The sequence below is a fragment of the Podarcis muralis genome, chromosome 1, assembly GCF_964188315.1.
Source record: "Podarcis muralis chromosome 1, rPodMur119.hap1.1, whole genome shotgun sequence".
NCBI lineage: Eukaryota > Metazoa > Chordata > Lepidosauria > Squamata > Lacertidae > Podarcis > Podarcis muralis.
This window is the reverse complement of record NC_135655.1, coordinates 132569683-132595791: the sequence shown is the minus strand read 5'-3', so window position 1 is coordinate 132595791 and position 26109 is coordinate 132569683. Positions and strand designations below refer to the sequence as shown.

The window sequence follows — 26109 nt, the reverse complement described above, 5'->3', positions numbered from 1 at the left end:
CTGCATTCGCTCCATAAGACGCACACACATTTCCCCTTACTTTTTAGGAGGGGAAAAGTGCACCTTATAGAGTGAAAAATATGGTAACTACTGTAGCTCATTTTGTTGCTTCACTTACAGATTATACAGGTTTTAAAACAGTTTCCCTAAACAGCTATAGAATGTCAAATTCCCTAACTTTAAGGGTTACAAACTTTCTGCTGCACAAATGTCAGTTACTCCATCTTGCCCTCCCCTATACCTATAACATACACAGCAGGAGCAGTGCACAAATAAAATATACATGTTTTTGGTCACAGATAAAAATCAAATAAAATGAGAAACTTAAAGGGTAAAAGAGAAACTAAAAGAGAGCAAAAGCAAAGCCTATACAATAGCTGGCCAAATCATGATTTGGCTGTCTGTGAAAATGCTGCATGCCAACATGCTCCCTCCTCGCTTGCTGACTCCTTCCTCCCCTTCCACAGTAAATCTACTTTGCTGTGGTGTCCAGAATGAATATACTATATTTGCTGCCTACAACAGCAAATATATTCAAGAGCCAGAAACGCATCTGAAAGCATGCTTCTGTTCTAGTGCAGAGAGAAACTGTGGATTACTATCCATAGTTTGATAGATTTAGAAAACACAGTAAACTACTATACAGTCATACCTCATGTTACGAACGCTTCAGGTTACATGTTTTCGGGTTGCGGACCGCGGGAAACGCGGAAGTACCGGAACGCTTTGTGCATGCACAGAAGTGCCAAATTGCGCTGGCGTAAACATGGTGCTTCAGGATGTGAACGCTGCGGGTTGCGGACATGCCTCTGTCATGGATTATGTCCGCAACCCGAGGTTCCACTGTATAGCTGTTACAAATCAAGGAGTTAGGGGGGAATCCATATGTGCAAGGAAAAAAGACACTGGAAGCCTGCACCACCTGTGACATCTGGTTCCACCTGCATCACTCAAACCCAGAACTCAAACCCAACAGTAATTAATGGTTAGCCTCACTCACGTTATGTGCTGCTTCTAGTTCTGCTGCCATTGTTTTAAGTTTTCCCATGTGAACTGTAGTCAACTCTATTTTCAGATTGTCTTGGCAAATCTGCAGCTCTTCAATGTGTTGAAGTTTCATCTCATCTACTTGAGCCAAAAACATTTGATTTTCCTTATCTTTCTGAAGCAACTGGTCTCTGAAATCTACCCACAAATCTTCAATAGCTTGCCTGTGCTCATCTTGCAGGAGCTGAATTTCAGATATATATGTTGACTCTAGAGAATCCAAATTTGATAAATGCTTAGTCTCCAGTTCCGTAATTTGTGCTTGATGATTATTCTGCATGTCTGCTATCTGAGTTTCTAGAGCCTGCTGCTTTCTCTCAAATACAGACTTGAGGGTTTCAGTGTCTGCTTGGTGCTTTGTCTGTAGAATGGATGTCAGGGACGAAATATGCTCCTTATGCTTATGCTGCAATTCTGTCCTTTGGAGATTGAGCTCCTCAGTGTGTTTTTCCCTCAGCTCCTGAAAGAGAATCTCATGTTCTCTTGTGATTTTTTTAGTAATAGCTTCATGCTCTTCCACCAATCTAGATGTACAAGGAAGTAAAAACAGTAACACAACAATAGCACAACAACAACAATTTATTATTTATACCCCACCCATCTGGCTGGGTTTCCCCAGCCACTCTGGGCGGCTCCCAACCAAATATTAAAAAAATGATACAGCATTAAACATTAAAAACTTCCCTAAACAGGGCTGCCTTCAGATGTCTTCTAGAAGTCGGGATAGTTGTTTACTCTCTTGACATTTGATGGGAGGGCATTCCACAGGGCGGGCGCCACTACCGAGAAGACCCTCTGCCTGGTTCCCTGTAACCTCACTTCTCACAGTGAGTGAACAGCCAGAAGGCCCTCGGCGCTGGACTCAGTGTCCAGGCTGGATGATGAAGGTGGAGACGCTCCTTCAGGTATACTGGGCCGAGGCCATTTAGGGCTTTAAAGGTCAGCATTAACACTTTGAATTGTGCTCAGAAACATACTGGGAGCCAATGTAGGTCTTTCAGGGCTGGTTTTATATGGTCTTGGCGGCCACTCCCAGTCACCAGTCTAGCTGCCACATTCTGGATTAATTGCAGTTTCTGAGTCACCTTCAAAGGTAGCCCTACATAGAGATCACTGCAGTAGTCCAAGTGGGAGATAACTAGAACATGCACCACTCTGGTGAGACAGTCTGCGGGCAGGGAGGGTCTCTGCCAGCGTACCAGATGGAGCTGGTAGACAGCTGCCCTGGACACAGAATTGACCTGCGCCTATCAAAAGCCTCATCACACATCAGAACTGATATCATACAAGACAATTTCATTTTTACCCCACACCACAATTTTACTCTCAGAGCATTGTTGCGTATTATTCTAGAAGTGCTAGATACGTTCCCGTTACAGGCACAGAAAACGCAAGGCTTACAAAGTCCATTATATTTTAAATAGAACTCTTTCTTTCCCATATTAACAATGGAGAGCTCCCTTACCCACAAAAACAGTCATTTACCAAAAGAAAACGGGAAATGTCTTGGCTTAAAAACACACATTTCCGTATGAGAAGGTATCTTTCAAGTCATTAGGAGCAAGTATTAATAAGGCAAGTCTGCTGAAACACACACCTCTAAAGAATAAAATAACACCAGCTTTCTCCTAAGAAAAGGAAGACTGTATTATGAATCCTAAGTGATTTCCCTTCTCAACTCAACACCCACAGGACCATTCCCTGCCCCCCATTTGATTTCTGACACAAGAAACCCTTTCAATTTGGGTCTTCTGCCAACTTCTTTTCAAAAGAAGGCTCTGAGCATCCATGAAACAGGGAAATTACGTTTTAATTGTAATTCATAAACAAAGCAATGTTTGCCTGTCCTTCCCAGTCTTTTACTACACCTTGATTATGTACGGACTTATGTAGCCCTGTACAACCTGGGGATGGGATACTTCAAAGAATACCTTCTGCTGTATAACTTACCCACTTTTAGTGGAATTTGATGTCAGTATGGATGTTTTTAGTTAGCTGTTTGCGATTTACCTGACATTTTTAATAACTATATTGTGCATTTGAAACTTTTAATAACCTACTCTGAAATTGCTGTATAATGAAGAGCTGGTAAAAAAATGATTTACCGTAAATCATAATCACAATGATAATATAGTAAATTACAAACCTGCTCTGTGCATCTTTAAGTTTAGCTTTCCATTCTTCTTGCAACACTTCTTGGGCTTTTTCTAACTCTTCAGTCATGAGGGTCTTGGTGGAAGTTAGTTCACTGTCATATTGAGCCAAAGTCTTCTGTGCATTTACTAAAGTGTCCTCCAGCTGCCTGACGCTGTTCTGCTGCTCCTTTAAGGATTTCTCCAGTTCTACAATTCTAGCAGCCTGCTGCTGCTGAAGCCAAATCATTTCAGCTTCACGAAATTCAGACTGCTTTTGCAAGGCTCGCTTCTCACACTCTGCCTTGCTTTCAAGCTCTTTACGCAACAATGACAGTTTCTCTTCAGCCTTTCTTCTTGACTCCTCCTGTTCTCGTTTCCAATCTTCAGCTTTTGTTTTATGAGTCTGTTCCATTTCCTGCAACTCCTCTCTAGCTTTGCGTAATTCATTTGCATGATCTTCAATGAGTTTGCGTTTAATCTGTGAATTTAATAAAAAAAAATCAGTTGAAGTTTCAATCATATAAACTCTCAATATCAAATTGCTTGAATTTAAATTATGAACTACCAATCTGATGCATTTTTATTAACTTTATTCAAATTATCTTATTTTATATAATATTAAGAAATGAACATGCACTATCATCTACCGTATTTTTCGCACGATTGGACGCACCGGACCATAGGACGCACCTAGTTTTCAGGGGGGGAAATCAAGGAAAAAATATGATTTCCCCCCCCCCCCCAGCTCTGGGAGCAGTGGACAGGCTGCACGCAGCCTGTGCGCTACTCCAAGACCTTCTCTCCGCTTTTGCGGGAGGTGCCGGAATTCCCCCATCTCCCGCAAAAGCCCGCAGGAGGGAGAAGGGACTGACTCAGCCAGTCAGTCCCTTCTCCCTCCTTGGGGAAAAGCCCCCAAGAGCCGCTCGCTCTTTAAAGGGTGCGCGGCTCCTGCGGGCTTTTCTGCGAGGTGGGGGAATTCCCCCACCTCCTAGAAAAGCCAGCAGAAGCCACGGAGCCTCTTTAAAGAGCGTGCGGCTTTTGCCTGCTTTTGCGGGAGGTGGGGGAATTCCCCCATCTCCCGCAAAAGCCCACAGGAGGGTTGGAGAGTAGCGGGAAGGCGTCGCGCGCCTTCCTGCTGCCCCCCATCGTCTGGGGCTGGCGATGGGGGAAGCGCTGCTTTTCCCCCCGCCAGCCTCAAAGAGCAGACTCTCCTGGCTTCAGCGGAAGCAACGGGAAGCCTCCGGAGCGCAGGCTTCGGAGGCTTTGCCTTGCTATCGCTGAAGCCAGGGAGCCTGCATTCGCTCCATAGGACACACACACATTTCCCCTTAGTTTTTAAGACGGAAAAACTGCGTCCTATGGTGCGAAAAATACGGTAAATATTTGCTCAGAAGCAATCCCACGGTTTTCTATGGAGCTTACCCTCACATAAATGTGCACAGGATTGTAGCCCAAGATATTTTAACTTTATACATTTTACTCTTTCTAGTGCACACAAAACTGCTAAAAGGTAATATAGGGAAAAGCAAATATAGAAAGTACCGGTAAATTAGACACTAATCCAATACCCAATTAACTGGGAGTATGTCCCATTTATGTCAACAGGACTTACTGCTGAGTAGACCTTAACATGTGTTAAGAGACAAAAAACCCTTCTCCCAGCAGCCCATGTTCTTCTCCACCTTGTGCATGAAGCCCCCTGTCCTTCTACAAAGACTTGTAAAGAGGGTGCAGGCAACAGTAGCCAGAGAAGAGAACAGGACATTTTGCTGCCACATAAACATATACAGGATAGTTTAACAAATTAAATTTCAACATACAGGATAGCACTATAAAATCACAAATAATAACAGAATCAAAAAATTATTATTATTATTATTATTATTATTATTATTATTATTATTATTATTATTATTATTTACACAAACCAGACTCTCTATATTTTAACAGAATTAGTCAATGATTTTATGCTGCAATCCGATGTACATTTACTCAGAAGTAAGACCCATAAACTAAAGAGGAATTTTCTATGCATATTTACTTTGAAATAAGGGCTGTAAATGTTTCTTAATACAGTGGTACCTCGGGTTACAAACACCTTGGGTTACAAACACTTTGGGTTACAGACTCCACTAACCCAGAAGTAGTACCTCGGTTTAAGAACTTTGCTCCCAGGATGAGAACAGAAATCACGTGGTGGCGGCACAGTGGAACCATTAGGTAAAGTGGTATCTCAGGTTAAGAACAGCTTCAGGTTAAGAAGGGACCTCCGGAACGAATTAAGTTCATAACCAGAGGTACCACTGTAACTAGCAAGGAACTCCTGGTGTTTGGGAATTCAAAGAAGCTAACAGCAGCCCTCACTGACAATAAATGCAATTCTGAAAGGTTCAGTCTGCCAGCTTGATTCAACATGCCATCCAACAGTATTCAAACATAACAAAACAAAAAACAAAACCCTGTTACTTGATCTCAGGAACTACTGTGCCAAATTTAGTTACAATATCTTAAGAGGTGTCCAAGTGAACAATTTATTTTTGAAAATATAATGTAGAATAAAATTTATTTTTGAAAAATTGTTGATACACATATGTATTATTAATCAAAATTCTTAATTATTTCTCAGAAACACAATATATCAACATCCCTCCATATTTTACCTGCTCCAGCTCCTCCTTCCAATGCATTTCTTGACACACACTAATTTCTTTTAATTTTGTATTTTCTCTCCTCAATTCTTCTATGTCTTCTTTTTGGGTCTCAACCTGAAGAACACGAAGTTTAGCTTTGTACTCATTTTCTAGTGCCAGGCATCGCTCAGCCACTTCCATTTCTACTTGACGCGCAGCATCTTGAGCACTTTGTAGACCAAGTTTAGCAATTTCTGAAAATAATAAAAGTTTAAAATATTTTTCATCAGTTTTCATAATTGCAACAAAATACTGAACAAGACATATCTAGTGCAGTGTTTCCCAACCTTTTTTGGGCAAAGGCACACTTGTTTCATGAAAAAAATCTCGAGGCACACCACCATTACAGCCCCGTGACGTCAGCGCGCAGCGTCACGCCGGGAGGGACGCACGAAAGTGTAAGATTCAATTTTTTCCCCTCCCCCTTGCCTTCCTTCTGTGCCAACCGCCAAAAAGCCAAGAATCGCGGGACCGCCGGCGGAGGGGGGGAGGGTGAGCGGAGGCAGCGGCGAGCCCCGTTCCTCCCCATCCGCCCCATTCCGTGCAAGGAGCGCGAACAGGTGTGAGAAGGGGGTCAAACCTGCGGGTCGGCGCCGGGGAACCTCCAAGCTTTGGGGGTGGGGGGGAGGAGGCAGCAAAGCGAGGCAGGAAGGAGAGCGCGGCTTGGCGAAGTACTCGGCAGCGAAGGCCAGCAGGTCCGGCGGCCGGTGCCGCAGCACCTCCACCGTGTAGCCCTGCAGCAGCTCAGTCAGACCCGGCGGGATCTCGATGCTCATCTTGTAGCCGAGGCGCGCGGGAGACTCAACGGACGGGCCCGGGGGAGAGAGAGAGAGACACGACGGAGAGAGAGCGGGAGTCCCTGCTCGCCGTCGCCACCGCTACAACTACTGTGGTGGTTGGTCGTCGCCGCCGCCGCCGCCCACCTCTATCTATCTCTCCCCCTCAGCTTTCTACGCGGGCCTTGAGCCGGAGGTGGGGGGTGGCCGCCGCCGCTTTCTCCGCCTCCACGTCCTGCCTCCTCCTCCTCGAGCCCTCCGTCAGCCCTGAGGGAACCGCCGCGCTCGCGCCGCCGCTCTCTGACACGCGAGAAAGAGAAAGGAACGGAGCGGCGGGGTAGTCGGGGGAAGGAGGGGTCGGAATGGAAGCGCGAGGCGAGCTGCGCATGCCCAGCAGGAAGCGGCGGAGAACGCCACAGAGAGAGAGAGAGAGAAGCAAGGGAGGGCGGGGAGTGGGCGGGAACACGCTTCATGCGTCACAATAACGGACAAGAGGCGCTCGAGGGATAGATTAGGACCTAATTTGACTTTTACAAAAAAAAAATCTTTCGAATTTTCCCCACGGCACACCAGGCAACATCTCGCGGCACACTAGTGTGCCGCGGAACAGTGGTTGGGAAACACTGCTAGAATCTAGTGTTTCATTGCTATAATCTTAGTTTAGATTAGAATATTAACACTATTAGAAGATTATTAACACTGTAGTTACAGGGGTTCCATTCCTATTTGCAGGGTTGTGTCCCCAGTACTGGGAGGCTGATCCTCTGGCCCATGGCAGTTATGTTATGGGATCGCACAGGTCTCTATTTTTTTATTAGCTTTTTTAAAATAAAATTTTATTAGATTTTACAATTTAATATTCAACACATTTACCATATAAAAGAGAAAAAAGAAAAGAAAACGAAACTCCCCCCCCCCCCACGCCATGACTTCCTTCAACTTCCACTTCTGGTTCTTTAAATATTTGCTACTTCTGCTTAATTTTTGTCTTATTTTTCTGATCTTTTAGCTAAATGCTCTTATATTCTTATCATTTTTATACCAAATTTTCTTTCAAGATACATCTTACACTTGATTAATTTCCATATTGTTGTTTCTTAACCTTTACACTTGTTTTCTTAGTTGTATTTACTCAAACCCTGCTAGTGAGTCCATTTCTTTACAATATTTCTGTAGATACAACATGAACAGTTCCCAGTCTTTTTTAAAGTCTTCATTATCGTTGTCTCTGAGTCTTCCTGTGAGTTCCACCATTTCTGCGTATTCTGTAAGTTTGACTTGCCGTTCTTCTTTTGTTGGTATCTTGTCATCTTTCCATTTTTGAACTAGTAGAATTCTAGCTGCCGTTGTAGAATACATGAATTGCTCTTTTGGCAATTCCTGTCCTACAATGCCTACCAAAAAAAGCTTCTGGTTTTTTTTAACAAAAGTTATTTTAAACAGCTGCACAGGTCTCTATTTTGTCCCCAGCTATATGAAGCCTTTGGGAGCAGCCACTATGAGTTTGAGGTCAAGGTGTAATCAGTATGCTGATGATACCCAGCTCTATTTCTCTGTTACATCTGATTCAGGAGAGATGGTGAAAGACCTGGACAGGTGCCTGCATGCAGTGGTGGACTGATGAAGGCTAATAAGTTGAGTATGAATCCTGGGGAGGCAGCGCCTTTGTGGGCAAATGGTTCTCAGATCCAGGAGACAGGCGAGGTGACTGCATTCCCTCTGAAGGAGCAGGTCTGTTGTTTGGGGGAACTCCTCGAACCATCCTTATCAATTGACGCATAGGTGGCCTCTGTGGCTAGGAGTGCCTTATATTAGTTTCACAGGGTAAATCAAGTAAAGTCATTCTTAGAAAGTGATAGCCTGAGCACTGTAGTAAAGCAATGTATTTCACTGGTTTAGAACACAGAGCTAGCATTTTCCATATAAATGTAATTTTGGAAATTAAAATTTCACATGTTATTCTTATGGCCTACAACTGCTTACCTCTGAGGTGCTCTTCTGACATTTTGGCACGGAGCTGTTCAAGACTTAAACTATGTTTTCTTTTCAGCTGCTCCATTTCAGAAGTGAATCTATCTGAAAGATCCATCTTCATTTTCTTTAGGTTCTCTTCATACTGAAGTGTGAGGGAAGACCTTAGTAACTCTACCTCACTTCTGTGTTTATCATCCAAATGCAACCGTATACAAGAGAGTTCTTCCTGAAGCCAACATGCAAAAGAAAAACACTGGTAAGATTTATGAAACATATCCATTTTAAATTTTCCATGCAAAACACTTGTTTTACTAAACTATACTTCACAAGAAGAAAAGGCTAAGAAGTAAATCCTGCACAAATCCAAAGTGGAGCCCCTAAGACAGTTGGATGGTGCCTTGTACTCCTCCTTCCAGCAACTCCTGCAGCCAAGCTGGTGCCAAATGTTTTGCTCTGCTTTCCTTTGGCCTACATCAGTGAGGCCAAGAGAGGGATCTTGTCGTCTAGACAGCCTAGAACCTCCATACACACTGCCCAGGCTTGTGCCCCGAGGAGGTTACTTTGGTGCTGCTAATGCAGCAGTTTGACTTCACCCCAGAGGTGCACTCCATTGTCTCTTGAGACAGACAGGTGCCAACAACTAAAATTAGCACAAGCAGTTTACCTGGTGCTAATTGTTCACAGCCCTTTGGCGGTCATCAGCAATAAAATGCAACAAGTAGCTCGCTCTGCCTTAGTTGCTAGTGCAGCCACAATCAGGATGGAAAACTGAATGCTAATGTATTAATAAACAGAATTAGAATTGATCATAAGCCATAAGTAGCACTGGTCTTCATGTGCACTGATATCCACTACTGGGCTGCAGCCTTACACAAGGTGGACTGCAACAACAACACCACTATGCTATGGAGACTGGTCCATTAGGATGAGTGAAACGCCTCACCTTATCTCATGGGAGGGCCAGCCCTGGCTATAGACTTCCAAGCCAGACTGAAGACTTGGATGATGCCTTCCTAGAGCAGATAGCCAAACATTCAAAACGAAGAGATACAGCAGTCATGGGAGACTTCAACTACCCCAATAAGCTATTGGAACAAGAACTCTGCCAACAATGTAAGGTCCAACAAATTCCTCAGCTGCCTCATAGACAATTTCATTTTCCTGAAGGTGAAGGAAGCTACAAGGGGATCATCTATCTTGTACCTGATTCATAACAACACGGAGGAACTGTTAGACACCTATGTCTTCACCCAAAAGGAAAGCAGTGCCCAACCTGGTGACAACAGAATAAATAATGCAAGGAGAGAGCTGCAGCCCAAGATAGGAAAAGAGGTGGTAAGGGAACACCTAGCTACTTTAAATGAACTCAGATCTGCAGGGCCTGATGAGTTGCACCCAAGGGAGCTTGTGGATGTAATCTCAGAGCCTCTAATCTCTGAGAATTCTTGGAGAACAGGTGAAGTCCCTGCAGACTGGAGGCAGGCAAATGTTATCCCCATCTTCAAAGGGGGGGGGGGGGAGAGAAGACCCAGGTAACTACTGACCAGTGAGCTTGACATCGATACCAGGAAAGGTCCTAGAACAGATAATGCAACAGCTGGTCTGTGGGCACTTAGAAAAGGATGCGGTGATCAACTAAGACCCAGCCTGGGTTTCCCAAAATCCCAGTCATGTCAGACAAATCTCATTTCTCTTTTTGTTGGAGTTGGATGACTGACCGAACCCAAAGAGTGTTCATTAATGGTGCTTCATCATCCTGGACAAAAGCGGGGTTCTGTTCTAGGTACATTGTTGTTCAATGTTTTTATAAATGACTTGGATGAAGGAATTGAGGGGATGCTCATCAAATTTGCAGATGACAACAAACTGGTAGAAGCAGCTAAAGTTGCAGAAGACAGAATTGGGATTCCAAATGACCTTAACAGATTGAAGAATGAGCCCAAACTAACAAGATGAATTTCAATAGGGAAAAATGTAAGGTTCTGCACTTAGAAAGGAAGAGCCAGCTGCACGAATATAAGATGGGGACACCTGCCTTACTAGCAGTACGTGTGAAAAGGATCTGGGGGTCTTAGTAGACAAGCTTAATGTGAGTCAACAGTGTGATGCAGCAATCTCAAATGTAATCTAAAAGCGTCTGTCTATAATCTTAAAAGGTTTCACCCTCTGGCCTGAAGACAGACATTTCTGCATTCCATAGCCTAGACTGGTGAGATGGGGGGCGGGGGGAGGCAGTTGTTTCCCTAAGCACATGGGAAGGCACTCATGACGATTCTGGTTTGGTTCTACAGGCTTTGGTGTGGTGGCAACTGGTTCAGTTGTCTCCTTCTGGCAGCGGCAGGATCAGTTGTCCTTCAACACCAGCATCAGGCTTGGAGGCGGAACCCAATCTGGAACCTTAGCTCACTGTAGCGACTGCTGAACATAGGAGTCGTGACACTTACTCTAGACCAGAGCTTTCCAAACTGTGTGTCGCAACACGTTAGTGTGCCAGCTGCAGGGTGTAGGTGTGTTGTGCGAATGCTCCCCACGCTCCTCCCAGGTCTGGAAAGGAGTTAGTTTAACCTCTGGTTTGCTAGCAAAACTGAATTACTGTGTCACAAAAAGATGCATGTCTAAAAAGTGTGTCACCAACATGTAGAGTTTGGAAAGCTCTGCTCTAGACTATCCACTACAGCAGGATGGCTCAATGTACATCCCAAGGGCTGAATGCTGCCCTTAAGGCCTTTTTTGGTGGCCCTCAGCAACAATCCCCAGAACAGCACATGGAGTTGGGGGCTGGGTCATTTTGTCTGGCGAGTCAAATATGCCTTTTTATTATTATCTAGTAATTTACCTTGTGGCGTTCCAGTTGCTGAGTTAGCTGCTCAAATAGATCATGTCTCTCCTTTTCGGTCATCTCTTCTGAAAATATGGCAGATGAACTGTTATGGGGGGAAATTTCAAAAGAGTAAGTAACAAGGTCTTAATAACTTTAATAAAGTAATGTTTTATTATAGCATTACTTTATTATAGCATTACATATATGCTTTACTATATTATAATTTAATAAAGGAATAACTTTAATAAAGTAATAAAGCAGTTTTCAGTATCTTTATCAATGGGTATGTTTAATATGAAGAAGAGATTTATAGATTATTAGGCAATATGATAGCCTTCTTCATATATTCAAATGACTATCATATAAGATGCTGGAGTATATTTGTTTTTAACTGCTCCAGAGTTGGACCCAAAATAAAGGGTTCACATTACAAGAAATAGGATTTCACTGAAATATTTGGAAGACCCTAATGGTATAAGCTGTGGTGGAACAGAATGCCTCAGAAAGTGATGAACTCTCCCACATTAGATGTTTTAAAGGAGAGGCTGGATGGCCGCCTATGAGGAATACAACACCAGTGGATTTCCTGCAGCAGCAAACAGTTGGACTAGATCACCCAACTCCATCATTCTATGTACTCAACTGTAAATTTGGGGGTGATTTAAAGTCACACAGAAGCAACCATGGTAATGTAATCATGTAAGAAAATGTTAGCATGAAGAAGTATTCATTTCTACAACCACGGATTCACTTTTTTCAGTTACCACAATCATGAGATTAAGATTCCTGTATCCATATATAAGCCAGTTCACACTTCACTTAACTCTATCACACTAGTTATAAACCTCAGGGTTCCCCACCACCACATCATTAAGAGTTGTGGTGTGCATCTCTCTCTCTCTCTCTCAGATCTTTTCTAATTGGTTGCAATTAAGATCTGGAGCTCATGTAGGTGAAAGCCATCTTAGCAGAGATTTTGCTACAGGAGAAGCATTTTCCACTGTTCAGCAGCCAGGCCTGCCATGATGCTACAGCCTGGATAATGCAGCTCAGGCCTTCCCAAATGTTCCCCAGACAGGGAAGGGCCAGGCACAGACAGGTCCACAAACTGTGCCTTCACAGAGGTACTGAATGGTGCATGGCTAATCCACCAAAATTCACAGCACCATGTTGCTTTGCATTGCCCATGAAAACAGTAAAATAACTGTTTTAGCTGCTTTCCATGTTCTCTCTAGCTGTAGCTGCTTTGGTATGGGAAGAAACAGCTGTTTGGGACTCTGGAGTCATTCAGGATTTTACCTTAAATAAATCTTAAATTCCAATTAAATATACAAATCCCACAAAAGCTATTATCAGCTTTTATCAACAGGCTCTCTCTTTAGTTTGTAAGCATTTAGGGTACCTAAAATTTCCACTGAAAATATAACATGAGGTAGTGAATTTTCCTTAAACCACACCCACCCACTGAACCCGCCTATCAACTGAACTCCCTGGTGGCATCAGCTGAGAGACTGGAGGACAGGGTGTAATCTTACACTGACTGCACTCCACCATGTTCCCAGTAAGAAACATCAACCATGTTTCCTAAGTCAGTGTTTCCCAACCGGTGTTCCGCGGCACACTGGTGTGCCGTGAGACCTTGCCTGGTGTGCCGTGGGAGGGAGGCGGGAGATGCGGGGCGGCGGCGGCATCTCCTGCTGGATGCAAATCCAAACATGGCGGGCGCCTCCCTCGCTCCTTTGTAGGCGGACCATCGAGAGAGAAAGAAAAGGAGGCGAAAGAGCGAGAGAAGGCGCCTGCGCGGAAAGAGGAGCGAGCAATGCGCCTGCGCGCCCGAGATCGCTTCTCCCCACCGCCCCTTGCTTCAAAAGAGGTCCGGGGACAGCGGGAAGCGCTTCGCGCTGCCCCCGGACCTCTTTTGAAGCAAGGGGCTGCGGGGAGATCACTTCTCCCGGTGCTCCGAAGCGGGGCGGGAACACCTGCCCCAGCCGCCCCGCTTCGGAACGCTGCTCCGAAGCGGGGCGGGGGGGCGGGAACACCTGCCCCAGCCGCCCCGCTTCGGAGCGCTGCTCCGAAGCGGGGCGGGGGGGCGGGAACCTCGCACCCCGCCGCCGGGCATCGGAACGATGCCCCGATGCCGGGCGGTGGGGCGGGAACCTCTCCCCCCGCCGCCGGGCATCGGAACGATGCCCCGATGCCGGGCGGTGGGGCGGGAACCTCTCCCCCCGATGCCGGGCGGTGGGGCGGGAACCTCGCACCCCGCCGCCGGGCATCGGAACGAGGTCCTGGACCTCTTCTGAAGGCAGGCGGGGGCAAAAGTCTTTGCTCCCCCCGCCTGCCTTCCCGGGACAGCGGAGACTTCTCCGCTGCCCTGGGCGATCTTAAAATGCTGGCGGGCGGGAGCGAAGCGTTCGCTGCCGACCCCCAGCATTTTAAAATCTCCTCGGGGCAGCGGAGACTTCGCTCCCGCCCGCCAGCATTTTAAAATCGCCCCGGGACAGCAGGGGCTTTTAAAATGCTGGCGGTCGGCAGCAAAGCCCTCCTGTCCCCGGAGCTTGCGGGGCGGGAGGTGGGAAGAAGGGCTTTTCTTCCCACCGCCAGCCTTCAGAACAGCCTTCTGAAGGCTGGCAGTGGGAAGAAAAGCCCTTGTCCCCCCCCCCCCCCCCCCAGCCTTCAGAAGAGGTCGGGGGACAGACTGTCCCCGGACCTGGTCTGAAGGCGGTTTCCCTAGGAACGCATTAATTGATTTTCAATGCATTCCTATGGGAAACCGTGCATCGCAAGACGAAAAACTCGCAAGACGAAGAGACTTGCGGAACGAATTAATTTCGTCTTGCGAGGCACCACTGTACTTTTTATATAGTCAATATAGGCACAGAGTTAAATTTTTTAACATTTTCTAATGGTGGTGTGCCTCGAGATTTTTTTCATGAAAGAAGTGTGCCTTTGCCCAAAAAAGGTTGGGAAACACTGTCCTAAGTCACCCTCAACTTGAAGCAGCTGCAGACAGATCATAAGCATTCACTAGAATCAATACAAACAAAAACAGTATATGAAAGACACTGCCAGCTTGCCTCTTGAAAAAAATAATCTAAATCAGGATTAGCCAAGGATTCCCATTCTCCAAGTGGTTTGAACTAACCAATATTTTACAAGTCACTCACAGACTGCAAGACTGAGCTTGTGAAAACCAACTTAGGTAACTAATGTCTGCCTGGTAATAAATATAAGCATTGGTAACAAATAATAGCTTTTCCAGAGACAAAACATGAGTTCAAGCAACTGCACAACACTTCCTTGAAAGGCTGGTCAGGGACAGGGTCTCTCCAAAAAGGGGACTCTTCAAAACAACATTAACTCTTTTTTTAAAAAAATGGATACATGACAATCAAGCTAACCCAATCCTAGCTGTGACAAACAGAAATCTAGCGCATCCTCCAGCTGCTAGATGCTCCTATGAGTATCAAAGTGTGGTAGTAAAAAAGGTTCTCCCCTAGCCAGGAGCACAAGTCAAGGCGAGGGCTTCAAGGAGTTCTCCAACATGACCACCTGTCCTGACTGCCAGAGGAAACTACAACTACAAATACAACAGTACCTTGGTTTAAGAACAGTTTAGTTTATGAACAACTTGGATTAAGAACGCTGCAAACCCAAAGTAGGTGTTTTGGTTTGTGAAGTCTGCGTTGCAAGCAGAACATATTCTGCTTCCTGTTGAGTGTGTTCTATTTGTAAATTGAGCCCCCCCCCCCCCCCGCTGTTATGGGAAAGCATGCCTTGGTTTAAGAATGCTTTGGTTTAAGAACAGACTTCCAGAACGGATTAAGTTCGTAAACCAAGGTACCACTGTAGTTTTCATTACACATTCCAAGAATCTGATGCTACAGATCAAGTTACTAAATTATTAGCATTACCCAAATTCCGCATGTAGATCTTGGCTGTTCTCCACCTCTAATAGGGAATAATCTTTCATTTCCCGAAGCCTCTGATGCAGCATTGTTAATTCTTCTCTGTAGTTTTCTTCCACAGACTTTAATTTCTGTTCAAAATAAAGTCTTAATTGTTCCAGTTCATTTTCATGTTCACTTTTTTTCTTATCCCATTTAAGTTGAAAATCCTTCTTCAGGTATTCCATTTCTTCCATGTGTGAAGTGCGAGCAAGCAGCTGTTCTTTCAACTCTGGTGAAAGACCAAGATAATACTCTCTTATTTTAATTCAGTATATTAAAATAAAACAAGCTTCTCAAGAAGTACAACACACACACAGGACAACGCTATTAAGAAGACTAGGCTTAACATTTGACCTTAAGTGCCTTGGACGCTAAGAAGCACTTTATTAACTTGACTAGAACTTATTACAAGTTCTGAGGTTGCTTGTGTAATGGGACTTGATCTCCTTCCCCTTGCCGTCCCTCAGTCTGGTCATGTACGTTTCGGGGACCCTCCAGAACACATCAGGGGGTGCAGGGGGAAGATAGGAAAGCTTATTTTCTGTGAAAATATTGGATATCTAACAACTCCACCTATATTTACATTTTCCAAGATTTGCATAAAAACCCAAAAAAGCTTGGGATCTATTAATATTGGCCAGGTTAAATGCATAATAAAATGAAGAAAGTAAATATAAACATTGCCAAGTCTGAAGATGAGTATAACCAATTTTACAGCTCATTTATGAATGTTAACTACTCAATATATCATTATGTTATATTCATTAAACAGCATACCTCAAGTGGAAAAAGGAGGAAATAATAATAATAATTCAAGAGCTACTATATAAATACAAATCACTGAGTTAATGTTTCAAATTAATTGTTAAGATTCATAAGGAATGGCATCAAGATTATTTGTGCCATAAATTTAGCCTCTATGTTTTATTTTGTGTATACCTGAAATAATAAAAATATTTTTAGAAACTTAATATTATTTTTGAACAGGATAAAATGTAAATTATGTCAATCCTCAAATCAGAGAAAGTAACCTAAAATCCTGAAATTAAAACTGAGAGTTTCACAAACATGCGTTAACAGTTCCTCAGCTAATTAGTCATTAAGAAGAATATAAAATATTGTTCCTTTATATGGCATTACTCAATAGCGTAAAATAAAATGCTTCACTGAATGATAGAGAATCAGACCCTAGAATTTAAAAATGAACAGAAAGCAAGTTACAGGTTACAATGATTCTATGTCAAATCCACAAACGTACCACTTAATTCTTGGCGACTTGCCCGAGCACTATCCAGTTGAGACCAAAGTCGTTTGATTTCTTCTTCTGACTCGACCTTTAGTTTTTCTTGCATAGCCATTAGCTTGTCTATCTACAAGAGATACAATAAGTTAGTATACCTACAAATTTTAATTTTTTTAAAAGAGTTTTCAAAATCTTCTAGACCAGGAGTGATGGAATTTTTGGCTAATTACTGGCTCCAAATTTCTTAACAGCAGCAACAATAAAACCACTTTTAAATTACGTTGTTGAAATTTAAGGAAGCTAACCAGTAGTGCATATCTGCGTGAAAGGACTCTTTGCTTTGTTCAATTCTGATAGTAAAACACATTCCTAGGCTTAGAATGTGCTCAGAGGCCGCCTGTTCTTTCATTTTAACTCTACATCTTTTGCAACTGACTGGTAGATTTTGAATGGGATGGGGAACCTTTTTGGCCCCCACCGCACCCCTGGCAGATGGACAGGACCACCCACTTGTCAGTCAGCTGATGTCATTATGACATTATTGGGCGATGTGCAGAAAGTTCCAGTTTTCTTCAGGGCTTCAGTGTGCCAACTAGTTCACTGTGAGGAACTAGTTTGTACATCTGAACCAAGCAGAATTAAATTCCTTCTGCATCAGCTGATGCATGGGGACGTCACTCCTGCTTTCAATAGGGTTCAGGTGCACCAGTGAGTTACTTCTCTTTTTTATTATTGAAACTTTTCAACATACAATACAATAAAAGCCAAACTAATCCAAATAAAAATAGAAAAAACGAGAAAGCAAATGTACATACAAGAAAGAAAGAAAGAACACAAAAAGAAACAGTGGGAGGAAGAAAGAAAAATGCAATGCCCTCTTATCAGCCTCCCACTCTGGGAGATCTTCCCTTCTCTGCATCTCACACAGGGTTCTTCATCATCCATCCATCACCTTCCTGTGTGTATCCTCATTAACTCAGAATACAGGACATCAAAAAACAGAACAAAACATAAGTATAGGAGAGTTTACAGAAGAAGACAATAGCTGGAAATCATAAAAAATAAAAAGAGAGATGAGAAAAATAAGGACTTCCAGTTCTTCATCTGCCAATTATCTACATAAAGATTATTCAAAATATTCATTCCAGAATAGTTAGTATCTAGTTGTATTCCAGGATAATGTCCTCAGTCTGCTAGGCGTTTTTCCAATCTTCAATCCCAGACACCTCAAGACATTCTTCTTTCCACACAAAAAGTCCCAAAGGGGCTCTTTGATCGTTATTATTAAGGCCAAAAAAAGTCTTTCTCCAGTCCAGTATAACAACTTTCTCTTCAAGAAATTCCATGAACTCTTATTGGAGTAATAGTCCATAACTATTTACTTGTAAAGGTAAAGGTAAAGGTACCCCTGCCCGTACGGGCCAGTCTTGCCAGACTCTAGGGTTGTGTGCTCATCTCACTCAAGAGGCCGGGAGCCAGCGCTGTCCGCAGACACTTCCGGGTCACGTGGCCAGCGTGACAAGCTGCATCTGGCGAGCCAGCGCAGCACACGGAACGCCGTTTACCTTCCCACTAGTAAGCGGTCCCTATTTATCTACTTGCACCCGGGGGTGCTTTCGAACTGCTAGGTTGGCAGGCGCTGGGACCAAGCGACGGGAGCGCACCCCGCCGCGGGGATTCGAACCGCCGACCTTTCGATCGGCAAGTCCTAGGCGCTGAGGCTTTTACCCACAGTGCCACCCGCGTACTTGTATCTTCATTAATTTTGGCCTTGGCCCCGGCCAGGTAGAACGCTCTGCCACAAGAGATCAGGGCGCTGCGGGATTTGACATCTTTCCGCAGGGCATGTAGGACGGAGTTGTTCCGCCAGGCCTTTGGTCAGGGCGCAGCCTGACTCCCCTTCTCTTTTTGTATAAGAACTAGTATGAAAGAGGCCTCCCAGCATTTTCACAGGCCCATATAAGAACAGCGTAAACAGCTGGACCTGATGAACATTTACTGTTCCCAACCCTAATTCTGCGGAAAGCCATCTAATTAGATTTTAATTTGATTCTGACTTGTTTTTATGAGGTAATTTAACTATTGTTTGATTTTATACCAATGTTATATATTCGATGTTAGCCGCCCTGAGCCCAGTCTAGGCCGGGGAGGGCAGGATATAAATAAAAGTTTATTATTGTTATTAATGTTATTATCCAATTCCATATTTTCCAGTCCTATTTCCTCTTGGCTATGCTTTCCCATCTTTAATTCAAAGAAAAAGTCCTTCCATTTCTATTTCTTCCATTCTTTCCCCAAAGATCGCCAGCAGCTTGATGGTGCTTTCTTCTGTGTTCAACTTGTACAGAAGATCCTTTCTCTCTTACGTCTATCATTTCCCTCTCCAGATGTTTCTTATTATCTCTATCCATAATTCCACCCCTCTCTTAGAGCATCCCAACACCCTCATTTGCCTGTTTCAGTTCTCCAGTCACCTATTTGGAGATCCTCATCTGCTGTTTCCCACTCTGCCATTTCACTCTCATATTCAGGCAGATCTTGATAAACATAAAGAGCCTTGCCAAAAATCAACATAAATATGCTTATTTACCTCCTGCTGTAATTCTTCTTCTTGTTTCTTGCTTTGCTCTTTCATATCTTCCAACTTTTGTTCATATTCAGCCTGCAGCTTTGTCATGGCCAGATCATACTGGTTTTTCAGGATATCATGCTCCACTACAAAATAACATTGTGTTCTGTTATAAAATTTATTTTCTTATCAGCTGTCAAAATGCACACAAAGAATGCACTCTACACCTGAGATACAGCCCTGCTTGTGAGATGACTGCTTCAAACCAGTTTCTGGCATCACAACAGTCCAAACGTCTGAAGAGGTATATAAGGTCAGCAGTGAATTTAAATTCTACTTCATACGTACAATTCTGTTAAGTTTTCTAATAAATTCCACAATCTTTGTAGCAATCTTTCTGACAAAAAAATATTATAATGTGAAATGTGAAAAGCAATTCCAGATGCTGTACTTTGTCTAAAAGAGGTGATATTACAATGCAATCCTTACAAGTTTTTTTTAATTTTAACATTTATATCCCAACTTTCTTCCATCATGGAACCCAAGACCCTGTATATGTGGTTCACATGTGGGCACCCATCCAAGAACTGACCAGACCCAGACCTGATTAACTTAAACATGCCAGTAGCCTTGTGTGCCTGTTTACTCAGAAGTAAGTCTAACTATGTTCAATAGGGCTAACTCCCAGGTATGGGTGCATAAGACTGCAGCCTTATTCTCCCAATAACTGGGAAGCAAAAGAGGAGTAGAATTCTGCTATGGAGAGTCTACAAATACAGACTTCCTTTCTTTTGTTCTGCATTAAGGAAACTTATCCCAGGACGCGGGTGGCGCTGTGGGTTAAACCACAGAGCCTAGGGCTTGCCAATCAGAAGGTTGGAGGTTTGAATCCCCGCGACGGGGTGAGCCCCCGTTGCTCGGTCCCTGCTCCCGGAAGCTGATGAAATTAGGCAGGCCCCGATCTCTTATTTTTTAAAAGGCTTTTTCTCAAAAGGTTTTGATGGGGTGTTAGGATGAAAGTAGTTAATTGAGATATGATTGTGTTATTTTTTATATTGGTGATTTTTAAGTTATTGTTGTTTATTGGTTCCACCTATATGTTTGAAAAAGTTTCATGAAATGGATTTGTATTTTAAAATAAAGTAAGCTGCTCTGTGGAGGGTCTCCTCAAAAAGCCAAGTATAATTTCATTAAATAAAGAAATCGTGAGAGTTGGATGACAGAAGTGATGTCAGTACTGCTAATCTATACTTTTAAGAAGTCTAGAGGTGGAAAAGTGCTAAATGAAATAAAATACAAAGGAGGATAGAGGGTAGTCACAGACTTTTGGAAGGTGGAGAAGACTTGGATATGAACTGAAGTGCACAGTCTGGCTTCGCAGACCTCTAGCAGCTAATACTTCCCCTACCTGCCTCTCATTTTTGATAGCAACATACCTCAAGAATTGATGCAGCTGTCATTGTATTGGCAAGAGTGGGAAAGCACCTACATTTTTAGAGGCAGATGAAATACTGCATCTTGCGCATAAAAGTATATTGCAATGATAATAACTCTTCTCAGGATATAATGCCTACTTTCAACCTGCTCTTTTTCAAGAGAAAGACTCTTCAACATTCTTTTTACTTCTTCAGTTTCTGCATTTAGGGTTCTTTCCATCTCATTTAATTCAATCTGATATTTCACAGATAACTCTTCATGCAAGTTTTTTAAAGTGAGGTCTGTATTTGATGCACATCCTCTTTTAAGATTCTGAAAGAAAATGAAGTCTAACATTGAAAATTGCCACACAGTATCCTGAAAAATCCATAGCTTTTTAAATTAAAGGAACAATCATTCTTCCAATTTAAATGCTTCTAACTTTAGTTACTTGTCAGTCCCAGCTGCTACTTGTTGAGCCTTTGCAAAAATGAAGTGGGTTTCCTGGACAGGACCTACCCAATACCCCATGTGTGTTCAAGCAACTCTTTTTTCAGATAGAAACTAACATCTCTGCTTTTATCTCATGATCTCTTTAGTAGCTGCCACTTGTTTTCATACAAGAGTCAGCAAGAACACTGGATGCCACCACTAGATTAGCCTTTACATTCACTTTTATGATCTTATTTTAAAGATGCATGATCAATAGTTTGTTAGTGCATTTGTATTAGCATGTTTGGATATTTAGCCATGCAAGATAGCATGTACACACAATTCCTACATTTTAAGGGAACTTGTGTGTTTGTGTGTGTACACACACACACACACACACACAGAGAGAGAGAGAGAGAGAGAACAGTCTTAGGAACTGTAATGTAAATCAAATAATTTTCATCATATAAAAATCCAGAAGGTTTAAAAAGAAAATATTTTAACACAATAAATTATACACAATACCTCTAAGAGCTGGGTGTGTGTCTTCTCCATTTCCAGAGCTATTTCCTTCTTCTGTTTATCTGAAACATCAAATTTGTTGCCACTGCATAAATATATTTGGCATGTCAGCTAATATAAATACCAATTTCAAAATATTAAAAAAAAATTATCTACTCTTTAACTTCCACACTTCATATAACCTTCCCCGCATCTTTCTTTGTTCTTAATGGTCCCCCCCCCTTTTACAAATATTCTGATTTTGCATATTTATGTTTATTAAAATGACTTGTTTTTACATAATTTGCAGAGGATTTTTTGTTTTGTAAAAAGCTTTTCTTACAGCACACTTGTCAAAAAGCATTATGTACTTCTAACTTATAGCATTAAATTTTGTATTTTATATAATCTCTGTACATTATTAAATCATTTTCAAAGTATTATCTGCTATGATTAAAATTGACATTTATTTTGCTCTCAAACAGCACTGAATAAAACATCAAAATGTCTGTGCTAGTATTCTATGGATTGCAATATTTTGGCTGAAAACTACAAGGTAGATTACCCATGGCATCTAGATGTTTCACGACCATTTCTTCTTTTTCCTTATCACTCTGTTCTTTAATACGCTCCAGCTCAAAATGGTATTGACCTTGTAGAACTGCTACTTCTTGAGCATGTTTATCGTTGAGCATCTCACGCAACTCCATGAGGGCAGTTTCTTTCTCTTTTCTCAGATTAGTCTGCATCAATTCCAACTGGGATGTGTGTGTGTTATTTGAACTTAGCCTTAAAGCTTCCAGTTTAAGATTATGAAGGGCCTGCAGTCAAGAAAGACAATAATTGAAACCCATAACCCTGCTTGCAATTACTTTCAGTTTATGACAGTGCAATCCTATGGCTCACTTATGCCAGCTGGACATCCTTGCACCAGGGATGTCACGTGGCACTGAATTATGTTTCTGCAGGAACCAGAAAAGGTGAGCATCAAGGAAAGGGGCCAGGCTTAGTTAGTACCCTAATTTCCCTCAAACCTTGATTCCACTTTTAACAATGTGGCAAAGTGATGGTGACAAGTGAGGTACTGAAAGTTAATGTTAAAGCATATTTCCCAAATCACAAGGATAGTGACTTTTACTAGACAGTAAGGAAGGTATCTTTATTCAGCTTATTAATAATTACCTCTAAGGATGTGGACAGGCTTCTTTGACAAGTGAAACCGATCACCTGTCTCCTGGCCCTTGCCCATTCTGGCTCATAAAAGCGAGCCAGACAAGGCTGGGCAATGAGCTCTGTAGTGGGGTGGTGAATGCTTCCCTCTGTGAGGGTGTCTTCCTGGACCCCCTTAAAGAAGTGGTTATTAAACCGCTTCTTTAAAAAAAACATCTTTAGACCTGGCCATTATGGCCAGTTATCACCCAGTAGTCATTCCTGGGCAAGCCGTTTGAGCAGATGGTCGTTGAACAGCTCCAAGCACGCCCTGAAGATGCAGACCATGTGGATCTCTTCCAATTGGAATTCCAGCCCTATCATGGGACTGAGACCACCTTGGTTGCATTGGTCAATAATCTTTGGCAGGCTAGGTTCAGAGGTTTAAGCAGTTTCCTGGTTGTGCTTGATCTCTCAGTCACTTTTGATACCATCAACCATGGTATCCTTTTGGACCGTTTAGAGGGATTGGGAGCTGGGGGCACTGTTATGCAATGGTTCCGCTCCTTCCCCTGAGCTATGTTCAGAAAGTGGTGTTGAGGGATGAGGATTTGGACACCTGGGCACTCAACTGTGGAGTTCCTTGGGGCTACATCATTTCCCACATCCTCAGGGGGGTTGGGGCTTGGTGTTCACCAGTATGTTGCTGATACCCAGCTCTACCTCCGATTTAAATCAGAAACAGTGAAGGCGGTGAACGTCCTATGTGAGTGTATAGAGGCACTTGAAGGATGGATGGTGGCTAACGGATTTAGGCTGAATCCCAATAAGACAGAAATACTGTTTCTGGGGGACAGGACAGCCAGGTGAAGGCGACTTCCTGGTCCTGAATACGGTAACTGTGCCCCTGAAGGACCATCTGAGCAGCCTGGGAATCATTATGGATTCACAGCTCTCCATGGAAGCACGGGTCAATTCTGTGTCTAGGGCAGCTGTTTACCAGCTCCATCTGGTATGCAGGCTGAGACCCTACCTGCCCGCAGACTGGTGCATGCTCTAGTTATCTCCTGCTTGGACTACTGCAATGCGCTCTACATGGGGCTACTTTTGAAGGGGACTGGGAGACTACAACTAATCCAGAGCACAATTCAAAGTGTTGGTGCTGACCTTTAAAACCCTAAATGTCCTCGGCCCTGTATACCTGAAGGAGCGTCTCCATCCCCACTGTTCAGCCCAGACACTGAGGTCCAACGCTGAGGGCCTTCTGGCAGTTCCCTCACTGTGAGAAGGTTACAGGAAACCAGGCAGAGTGGAATGCCGGCCCAGTATACCTGAAGGAGCATCTCCAGCTAACACTATTCTGGGCTGCATCAACAGAAGTATAGTGTCCTGATCAAAAGAAGTCATAGTACCACTCTATTCTACCTTGGTCGGACCACGCCTGGGGTCTTGTGTCCAATTCTGGGGACCTCACTTTAAGAACGATATTGATAAGCTGGAATGGGTGCAGAGACAGATAACCAAGATGTTCAAGGGTCTAGAAACCAAGCCTTAAGAGAAACAGTTGAGGCAGTTGGATATGTTTAGCCTGGACAGGAGGAAACTGAGAGGAGGTATGCTAGCCATCTTCAAATACTAAAGGATTGTCACATGGAAGATGGAGCAAGCTTGTTTTCCCTTGCTCCGGAGACTGGAATGGAATCCCTTGGAAAGTGATTGACTCTGCTTCATTGGAAGTTTGGATGGCCATCTGTCATGGATGCTTTAGTTGAGATTCCTAAATTGCAGCAGGTTGGACCAGCTGATCCTCACATTTCCTTACAACTCTGCATTTCTGATTCTATATGCAAATAACTGTGAACATTTGACAGATTATATTTTTAAAAATATTGGTTTAGAATTCAGTTTATAATCTTCCCTGTGTTCACTTATTTCAAATGACCTATTTCATATGTATTTGCAGCAGCAAAGGACCTTTGAATTATTGCTGTAGTTAATATTGTACCTCTGCTTGCTGCATCTCTTCTTTGTGTGTCGCTTCCATTTTTTGTAGCAACTGTTGTTGCTCCTTGAATTTAGTGTGCAACTCTTTGATTTCTTCCTCACAATAATGTTCTTGCTCATGAACCTAGGGAGAAGAAAATATCATTAAAGACCTTTCTTAAAGTATAATTAAAGAATGCATAATGTTCAGAATGCTTAAACAAAAATCGGTGCAGGACAGAACTATTGCAGAGACTTAAGGGAATGCTTATTAGGAGGGCCTGAAGAGCCTTCAACAATCTGCAGTGGCGGGTTGAAGGAGAAAGGTGCGCAAGTCATTCTTGGGGGCAGAGAGATGAATCTGGGGCGCCCCTCCCCCCTTCGGTCGGGACCTGCTCTGCGCGGAGCTCCTGAAAGGAGGACTACAACTCCCGTCAGCCAGCGCGGCCCCAGGGCCGGGAATCATGGGAACTGTAGTCGCACAACAACGCCAAGCGGGACGGACGGCGGCTCTTGCGGGCGCCCAGCCTCCGGCCCGCCCGTCGGCTGCTGTGAGGCGCTTGGCCGCAGCGAGAGGCGGGCGCTGGAACTCCGCCACCGCCGCCCCGCAACGCGGGAGCCCCAGAAGCGCCCCAGCCGGCGCAGCCCCGACCCTCGAGCGGAGAAAAGAAACACCTCCGGGCCGCCGCCGCCGCCACCGGCCTCTCGCTCCATTTCCACGGCCGGCCGCTGCTCCCCTCAGGACGCTGCTTCTCAGGCCCGCTTCAACGGCCGCGCAACCGTCGGAGTTGGAAAAAAAAACTTTCAGCCAATGGGCTGCCTCGCCCCAAACTCCGCTGTCCAATAGCGAGACGAGCCCTGAGAGGCGGCTAACCCGCTGTCGCCGCCCGCCGGGCGCCCGTGCTGACGGCAGATTAGCAGCGCCAGTAGCCAATGGGGCCTCGGATGCGCGGCCGTGTAGTGTTTTTTTCCTGCGATTCAACTTTGTGTCCCGCCCTTTCCTCCGGAAGCGACGCCCAGATCGCCCATGTGACCGCGCGGGGGGCGGCGCGACGAACCGAGAGGCAGCCGGCGGCTTGGGCCTGGCGGATCCCCGCCGGGGGAAACAGCGGCTGCTTCTCCCCTTCCGCTTCACGGTTCCTGTCCGGAGGATGGAAAGAGCCTTTTCCGATCTCTGCGCCCGGGCTGGGAAGCGGCGCTGAGGGGCGGGCGGGCGGGCGCCGTCGTCTCTTTCGGCCCGGAATGGCCGGAGCCCCCCCTGCCCCCCGGGGGTGTCATAGAGATTGATATTTTCCCCTGACAGAGACTCAAGGCAGCTAACAGATTAAATATAAAAACACCTTTTTTATTTTAAGAAAAACCGCAGGGCAATTTTTCAAAACTTCTGTTAGATTATTATATTTTTTTACACTAAATGAGGTTGAGA

General features: G+C 44.0%; 1 protein-coding gene across 5 annotated transcripts in view; it reads right to left on the bottom strand.

The window, feature by feature from the left end:
• Positions 1-25548, bottom strand: part of PCNT (pericentrin) — a 79430-nt gene extending 53882 nt beyond the window's left edge. For 2 of the 5 annotated variants that reach the window (XR_013390654.1, XM_077918915.1), the window contains exons 1-13: positions 25359-25544; positions 24706-24828; positions 22117-22372; positions 21576-21634; positions 20777-20951; positions 19224-19348; positions 16649-16760; positions 15355-15619; positions 11459-11546; positions 8632-8848; positions 5843-6066; positions 3194-3660; positions 1001-1571 (exon numbers count right to left, since the gene is read on the bottom strand). Coding sequence is in view for 4 of the 5 variants with exons in the window: in XM_077918915.1 (XP_077775041.1) it covers positions 1001-1571; positions 3194-3660; positions 5843-6066; positions 8632-8848; positions 11459-11546; positions 15355-15619; positions 16649-16760; positions 19224-19348; positions 20777-20951; positions 21576-21634; positions 22117-22372; positions 24706-24828; positions 25359-25397 (2721 nt within the window). In the remaining variant the exon portion in view is untranslated. Of the gene's footprint in view, positions 1-1000; positions 1572-3193; positions 3661-5842; positions 6067-8631; positions 8849-11458; positions 11547-15354; positions 15620-16648; positions 16761-19223; positions 19349-20776; positions 20952-21575; positions 21635-22116; positions 22373-24705; positions 24829-25358 lie in introns of all 5 variants that reach the window. The other 3 variants (XM_077918924.1, XM_077918921.1, XM_028703800.2) reach the window with 3 other exon arrangements.
• Between the last annotated feature and the right edge of the window lie 561 nt (positions 25549-26109).